Below are 8,463 nucleotides of genomic sequence, written 5' to 3' on the forward strand. Positions count from 1 at the left end.
TGCTAAATTTATTTTTCACTACATAATCATTTTCAATAAAACTATAACCTTATTCTGCATGGGAAGCAATGATGTACGACATCCTTGTCATTACTACATTCACACACCAACTCAACAGCTTCCATACTGCATGTGCATGACATAATAATGCAGTGCATCAAATACTTTCAGGGAGGATGGTGAGACATTATAAATGTCACGCACAGAACACAATACAACTACATGTGGGGATCTTCCCTGCAGTCGATTAATTAATTTAAGAAAATCATATATTCACATTTGTAACAATTGTGTTGGTGTTATAACAGAATGTTGTTGGCAGAGCTCGTCAGGAGGTGGGAGAGTGGAACTCATTAGACTACATGGATTCCCAAAGGTACACAGCCATCATTTCCTCCCTCCTTCTGTCTGTCTCTAGTGAGTCAACCTCCAGCTACTGCATACTGTATGACTGTTCTCTAGCTTGGAAATAGCATTTCACTTTGATTTGCTATGAATAGAAATGAAATTTAAATAATATTATATTGTTAGAAATATAATTACAATTAGAATGTCAACAATTAGTTGAATAAGAGTGTGTAACTGGCTGCTAAATTAATTAATCATTTTAGGTTACATTTTTTATTTCATTTTTTGTGTGACTGGACATAATTAGAAGGTTTAGATTTTTGACACACACACATTATGATAAATCACATTATTTTGGTACGTACATAAAGTATAAATTATTGCTTGCAGTTGATCTTTTTAAAAAACAGCCAAAAAATCACAGCATTGAGAACTTAACAGTCAATATAAGTAATTTTTGCTCTAAATTGACAAAAAAAAAACAGTCGATAATCAACTGTGTTTGTAATCGGCTAATGGTAAATGTGGACATCACATAACATTGATACCTATGGTCAATTCATAGTGTCAATCAACCTACTCCCCATCAAGCATGTTTCTGGGCTGTGGGAGCCGCACGCACACGGGGAGAACATGCAAAATCCATACAGAAAGATCAACCAGGAATGGCAACTCGCGCACCGGTGATCTTGTTTACAAGTAGCTTTTTTTTTCAAAATTAATTTTCAACTAAAGATATTGCTCAGTCATTTCATGTGTGAATGAGTGTTTTTTGTTTTTATTTTCCTAGTTTGCACGTTCCTACTTAGTAAGTGAGCTTAAACTAAGTCCCTCACATCCACCTTCGTACCTGCAAGAGCTGGAGTCAGTTTCCGGATGGTTGTTCTCCTCAGTGGCCGCCGCTGCCACTCCCGCAGCCACCTCCTCCTCTGCTCCGACACGGTCAGAGGGATCAGCTTCCAGCGGAGGCACTGGAGTGTCGTCGGAAGGTTGAATGCTTGTCAACGGACGAGAGCGACGGTGAGGCGGCGGTGATACCCAGGACAGCCCCGCGGCTGAGCTTCTGCACTCCGGCTGGCTGAAGGAGCGTGGACAGGAGCTGCCCGTCGCTCCTACAGCCGCTCCTCCCGCACTGAGGCGACTCCCTGCCGGTTCTGCAAACTTTCTATTGCCGGGGCTTCCGTGACACAGATTAGAGCCAGCGCTGCCGCTGGCTACCAGACCGCCGTGACCGCCAGAGCTGAGAGTGACGCCAGCTGAAACCGAGCCGCTGCTCCCGGTAACCGACGCTCCTTCAGCGGGGCTGCTCACTGCTCTCCTTCCGGCAAAGTATTCTCCTAACGGCGGGGCGTGAGGCGGAGGCACCGCGGGGTGACCGAACCACCTCCATCTGATCCTGAGGATCTGCTTTACGTCGAACTCCTTCTTTGAAGAAGAGCCCGAGCCGCTACTCGACATTCCAGGGCTCGGGGGAAGGAAATGGCGGGGAGAGCTGGTGCCGCTCTGCCGTTACAGCGCAGCGATTAAAGTGATGGCAAACGCACGGCGGGTAACCGCGACTGTAGGGAGTGAACGGAACACAGCGGAGTATATGGACAGAGAACGGGGGTGGGGTGGGGGTCTACTCATGAGTTTCAACCTTGGTTTTCCATGCACAAACCAGACCACTAACATTTTCCACTGAGAAAAAAAAGAATCATGTCACAGCTCGGCCAAATAATACTTGGACCACGAGTATAATCACCCACATTCAGCATGCCACAGAAACAGCCCTCATTCAATAGATGCCTGTGCACAACTGACAAAAGTCATTACAAGGGCTTTGAAAAAATGTGAAGAACAGGGTTCTGGTTTTGTTAGACCCACAATTGTACACTATGCATATGTGTGGATGTTCTTTTGGTAGTAGTCCAAAAACGTCTAGGCTGAAAATGAGGTTTTATTGGTCATTGTGATTGACCGTAGGTACATGGTATGGTCGTATATGGTGCATTTATGGTCAGGGTGATCTCCCAAAGCACTCTAAGTTTAGCCATCTACCAACCAGCAGCCAGGTTGCCAGGGTGAAACATATAAACGACCAAGCCTGGAATCGATCTGCAGAGCCCATTGGTTGTTAGGCAACCTGAGTTGTTTGTCTCTTATGTGATTCTTTGATAGAGTCTGACCTGTCCAGGACTGGCCAGGACTCCACATACATTAACAGGATTAGGCAGCAGACGATAGATGGGAAGATTAAAAAAAAAAACCAACAACATCAGAGTTATTGATACTTTTGTTGTTTTTTTTCCAGATGCTATTCTGACATTAATAGATGGGAAGATTTAAAAAAAAAAAACAACATCAGAGTTATTTTTGTTGTTATTTTTTTTCCAGATGCTATTCTGACATTGGTGTTTACAGTAGGTGGTCTGTTGAATCAAACTGGCAGCTACTGCAATATATGTGGCTTCCTACTGTAACAATTAACTGCAATTAACTCAAATATGCATATATTTATTAAATGAGTACTACAATATATTGCTATTATCACTTTAAAGTATTTAAATTATGATGTTTTGAGTGAATGGCGCTTTGGCCCAGAGGCAATGTCTCATTGGTGTGGAACCCCAGGGTTCACCTCTTGGGCAACATCGATTCCCAATGGACTCACCACCCACAGGAAGGTTCAAGAGGGGCTGGTGCGGTGCACTGATATTTGGGTGGCGGTCATGGAGACTGCTGCCCCCGCAACCTATTAACAGATAAGCGAAGATGGATGGTTGGATGGATGTTTTGAGTGAAGACCGTGCCAAAGTTTCAGCTGTGGTTATCACTAAATGTCTGTCAATATCCCAGGCCTCACACTTAACAAAAGGCCTGAACTATCTGTTTAAAACAGTAACAGGGTCAGGGATAGGTGAAGTGTGAGAAAGTAAGTAAGGTACACACGGCACAATAATTTTAAATCAATACCATGTCCTCCTCCCTAAAGAATAAAACCCTGTATCTGTGTCAATGTGTGTAAGTGAGTGAACACTAAGGTTTGTGAGGGTGCAGCAATTATTAGGTGTTCCTCAAAGACTCTGAAATTTAATGAGGCAAAGGACACTTCATCTTTATCATCCTCATTTCTGCTCCGCCTGTTCCCTGCCTACTCTTACCGTTCTCTACACGTCTCACTCCATCTCTCTCCCTCTCCCTTTCAAACTCTCTCTCTCTTACCAACAATCCTACTTTATTTAAAAGCCTGTCTGCAAGATGAGGATGTGCAGATCTGTTGTTTAAATCACCACAGCCAGTGTCCTTGAAAAAGAAATTTCTCATGTCCCTGCCACAGTTTCACAGACACGCACGCACGCACTCACACGGCTCCATCTCTCGTTCCCACAGACCACTGTTCTTTTGCAATGCTACTCTTGTGTCCTATCTACCTGTCCTCCTCTCTCTATTCCCTCCATCTGCAATGCAGCAGCTATTCATAGACAATAATGATCAGTGAGAGTGAGTCCTGTGGGAGCAATCCCATCCAGATGCCTGGAGAACCCAGCAGACCAGCAGCAGAACTTCTGCAGTAACCCTGGGCTGACCATAGGATAAAAGAGAGCTGTGCAGCGGGAACACAGTATGTTGTGGGATGAATGCCCAACACAAAGGGAGGGATGCTTTAGTGGGCCATACTCAAAAATCAATATGTCAAACAGCTGGGGTCAGTTTATAAATCATACAGATGGCAGTTGTGTAACTCGTAAATTGGCTCTGTCGACCAACAGCCAGGTTTGCAGACTGGTATTCCATAAATAAATGAGCTCAAATTAGCAGATGGATACGAATTATTTACCCTCAACTTTCAACCCTCTGCTACCAGAAACATAGGGTTTTCTCTTTGGTTCCTGAATGAACTGACAGCTGAATATAAGACCACCCTGCTGCTCTATCTGATCAATACTACCAAGTCAATACACATACACTCACAAGTATGAGCTGTAAGGAGGCATGCAAGCAAACTACACTGTTAATATGGGGGGTGGGGGGGTACAGGGATCCAGGCTGGTTTTTTTCTTTTTTCACTATGGATCAAAGCATCAAATTGCACATTGTGATCACCACAACAACTTTAAAAATAAATATTTATTACATCCAGCTAGGTGAGTTGTGACTTCAAAAATTTCATTGGTTTAATTGATCAATTTGGCAATATTTACACAGGGCCACTTACAAACTTCTTTTTTTTTTTTACAAAACTACTTAATTAAATATTTAAAGACTTAAGTGTTTTTACTCTGTGCTAATATATCCTTGTGCTAAGGGTACTGTAATGGTCCTTTAACTGCTATCAGTAAACAGCTCCTTGTCTTGTCGGTGCAGCAGCTGAGAAATCAACAGAACGGAGTTCATGTGACTTTATATCTTTAGTTTCTTTCTTTTCTACAATTCTGGATAAAAAACAAATAAAATCACCAATCAGGTGATAGATGTTACAGGAGGACGGTGAGGCCAAATAAAGGTTACAGAAGGAAAACAGTCAATCTCATTCCACAAGGGACACTGTGTCCCACTCCTATCAGCTAAAACAACAAACTGAGGTCCAGTACATACTTTTTTCCTAAAATTTGACAATAGATGTTTGGATTAGGGTTGCCTGGTTTGCCATCCTGGTCTCTTCCAGTGAAAATCTCAACAACAGCCACTGTCTCTAACCATACATCATAGCAGGTCTCACTAGTGTCTTATGGACCTTCCTTTTCAAATCTGTTGCTATTCTTCTGTCACGGATCACCCCTGACACCTCATCTCCATCTATTTCACCCCAACCGAAGCCATTATTTTAACTTTTTTTGTGATCAACACTAGGTAACATTCATAAATCCAAAAACCAGACTCCTAATAAATTATTTGTTTTATAACGGCTAACAAAGGGCAGTAAGGATGAGGCTCTGGGGGGACATGAATCTGAGGAGTGATGGGTCTTTCAGCTGGGGTCTCTTCTACTTGGATCTAATCACTGGTCACTTGGCAGGAGCCTCCTTGAGCTGCTGACTCTTATTGGTCTCCTGACTGTTGTTTTCCAAGGTTGTAACTCAAAACTCTCTGGCATATCTTTATGGCTCAACAGTACAGAAGCCCCCCCCCCCACACACACACACACACACACAGCTAAAATGACACCATGAAATCCCATTTACACCACACAGAGCATGCAGGCACTCAAGAGAGTCTGCAAATTTAACCCAGAAATCCCATTTACATTTATGTTGTCATTTTTAAACATTCAAACACACACACATACAGGCAAACACAAATACAGAGGCAAATAAAAACAGGTAGCAGTCATCTGGGGAAAGCTGTCGTAAAAAATATTTTATGGGGCCAGAAAGTAAAACATTATCTGTCTGGCCCAAGTGTGATGATCAACTCATCTCTCATGACTGATGTTTATCTTCTGCTGGCCTTCTTCCAACCCCTTCCTCCACTGCATCTCTACCGCTCTATAATTCCTACTACCTTCTCTCTTTCTGTACATTTTCTCCCCTTCATCGTGCTCAGTTCTGTCAGCGCTCTTTCCATTTCCACCCTCCCTCACCTTTATTCTTTCCCATCTCTTTCCCAACCTCAATTTCCTTTTCCCCATCCTCTCTCCCTCTCCCCCTTTGATGAAAGCTCGGTGATTCTCTTTGGTGAAGACCTGCAGGGACAATGCTGTAGAGCCACTGTTCTGAATAGGCTCAAAGACACTGAGGTATACACTAATATCCACTCACTATACATTCTGCATGCATTCACACAAAAGAAAGCAAAGTTCAAACACACATCCATATAAATACACACATATACACACTTGTCTAATCTGCGTGTTGACTGGTACAGTGGCTGTAGGCGAGTCTGTCCTTGAGACTCTGAACAGGCTCAGACTGGCCAAGCAAATAATTACCTCTTCACACTGACAAGCCAGCTGTGCCCAGTGTGTGTGTGTGCGCGCTTGTGATTTCAATTATATCGATCTGGAGAATTTGATATTAAACAGAAAATTAATTTGGTACAAACAAGAAAAGGCCTGTGTGCATGGAAATGAGGGGAGGTGTCTTATAGAATGTAGTGAGTGATGGGAAGGAGAGTGAGACGAGTGCAAACTACAACTAGAAAATGTGATGTGAAATGGAAAAAAAAACCCCAGCAGGTTCAATAACACCCAGACTGCTTCCAGTAGGATTTTGTCCACACACAGACTTAACTAGGTTGGTCCCTAAATACTGTACTCTCACTCAATAGGGACCAGCACTGTGTTACAAGGACAAAGCATCTCCACAACAACTGTATTTCCCCTTAAAAATGTCCACAGAAGTGCAGCAATACCAGGAACAGACACACACACACACACACACAGAGACTTACATTATCTTTTCTCTCTACAGTTATGTTGAATAAAACATAACAGTAAAGTGTGTCACAGTTTTGCACAGAGTATGAAGGACTAAGGTTCACCTTCTGTATAAAACCAGACAGTTGTGTGTGTGTATGTGTGTATATGTGGGGGGTTACATCTGTGTGCGCTGGATCAGTGGGTAAAGTTGCAGGACTCTTACAAGAAGATACACACACACACACACACACAGGCCCTATCACATTGATCCATAACTACTGCTGCTTCAAAGAGAGAAAATTGTTTCTCCATTTCCATCCAAAAGCACTTTGCCTGAGAACACAAACTCACGTACAAGCACAGATTTACTTTAAAGAGGGAGGTAGAAAGCGAAATTCAACCATATTTAAAAAAAAGTTTTTATACAATTGTACACCTGTATTTTTTTTTCAAATGGTGATGAAGATGACAATGGGCTCTGTGCACAGTTCTACTTCAGCTCCCTCAGCATCATACTTTCCGCAAAATGGCTAACTTTTACTCCTGATGTCTCCAAGATCTGCTAATAACTATTAATCATTATTATATTTCTATGACAATCAGTGAACTTGTTTTTAAACCTTGTGTTCCCAAACCCTTGGTCTGGGCACAGTGTTTTTGGTCAGGTTGATGTTATCCCTCCAGGTCTTCTGCATCAACTCAGCCCACACCACAGCAGAGACTGAATGTAAAATGACTTTCTTGATATAACGCAACAAAACGGTGCTTAACGGCACACAAACATAAATTGCTGTAAAATTAAAACTCAACTCTTAAACTCAATCGCTGCTATCTCCCTTTTTAGCAAATTGTGTATTTGCCCACACACTCAAGTCCAAACAACAGCACAACAATAGAGTACAGTACATAGTTTATAAACTATGTTCTCCAGTCATTCTGAAGCCGTGACACTCGGCCTTGGTGTGCACACCTGTTCATGACATGACAGTGTGCCTTCGCAGAACAATCCCAAGTTTATGAGTAGATGTTATAAGGTTATACCACCACCAACAAATCACACTGTGCCTTTAGGCAGCATCAAATTCAACAAGGACGGTCTGTGAGATCAATGCAGCATGAAATCCATATTCAGTGTCAAAGTCAAAGCTAAAATATGAAAGATTAGCAGTAGATGAGGAGGCACCACCACAACAGCAGTCGTCCAAGAGTGGAAGATAATGGTTCTTTTACACTCCTTTCATCTGACAGAAGTCACATCTTAAACAATTTTTAATGTTTTTTTTTCATAGATTTGCATTATCTAAAGCTAACTACGCTTTATTCAATATTAAGATTTATCATGTCAAACTTACAACTTCAAAACAGATCAGTATAGTGAATTCTGACACTTTGAAAGTAACAATGCTGTGCATGTTCAGAAATGTGTAGTAGATCTTTATGTAAAACATTAAAGAGGCTTTGGCCTCAGCTTAAGACTAAGAAGGTGGGTGTGTGAAAAGAAAATTAAAACAGACAAAGACATCTGTAATAGTACAGTATAATAGTATTAAATTATGAATGATCTGCTGTTAATGATCCACCGTTCACATATTCCACAGACCTGACTCTGAAAGAACCTAAATATTAACTTATGGTTGTGTGTGTGCACAGGTGCACATGTGGCCCTGTTAAAATCGCTGAGGCATGAATTCTGCAGCTGCACGCAACAGAAGACAATACACAAGCTGAATTATTTATGGAAATAAAAACAACAGATACATTTCCCTCTTCTCTCT

At 42.0% G+C, this 8,463-nt stretch overlaps 1 protein-coding gene across 5 annotated transcripts in view; it reads right to left on the reverse strand.

Annotated features, from left to right (window-relative positions):
• klhl5 (kelch-like family member 5) overlaps positions 1 to 8,463 on the reverse strand; it is a 37,866-nt gene that overhangs the window by 19,367 nt on the left and 10,036 nt on the right. Inside the window, exon 1 of one of the 5 annotated variants that reach the window (XR_003050526.1) lies at positions 1,199 to 2,593. The exons of 3 other annotated variants lie outside the window; for them this stretch is intronic. Coding sequence is in view for 1 of the 2 variants with exons in the window: in XM_008316953.3 (XP_008315175.1) it covers positions 1,199 to 1,806 (608 nt within the window). In the remaining variant the exon portion in view is untranslated. Of the gene's footprint in view, positions 1 to 1,198; positions 2,594 to 8,463 lie in introns of those variants that run through there. One more of the 5 variants, XM_008316953.3, reaches the window with a different exon arrangement.

Source organism: Cynoglossus semilaevis, chromosome 9 (genome assembly GCF_000523025.1).
Source record: "Cynoglossus semilaevis isolate Cse_v1.0 chromosome 9, Cse_v1.0, whole genome shotgun sequence".
NCBI classification, from domain to species: Eukaryota; Metazoa; Chordata; class Actinopteri; order Pleuronectiformes; family Cynoglossidae; genus Cynoglossus; species Cynoglossus semilaevis.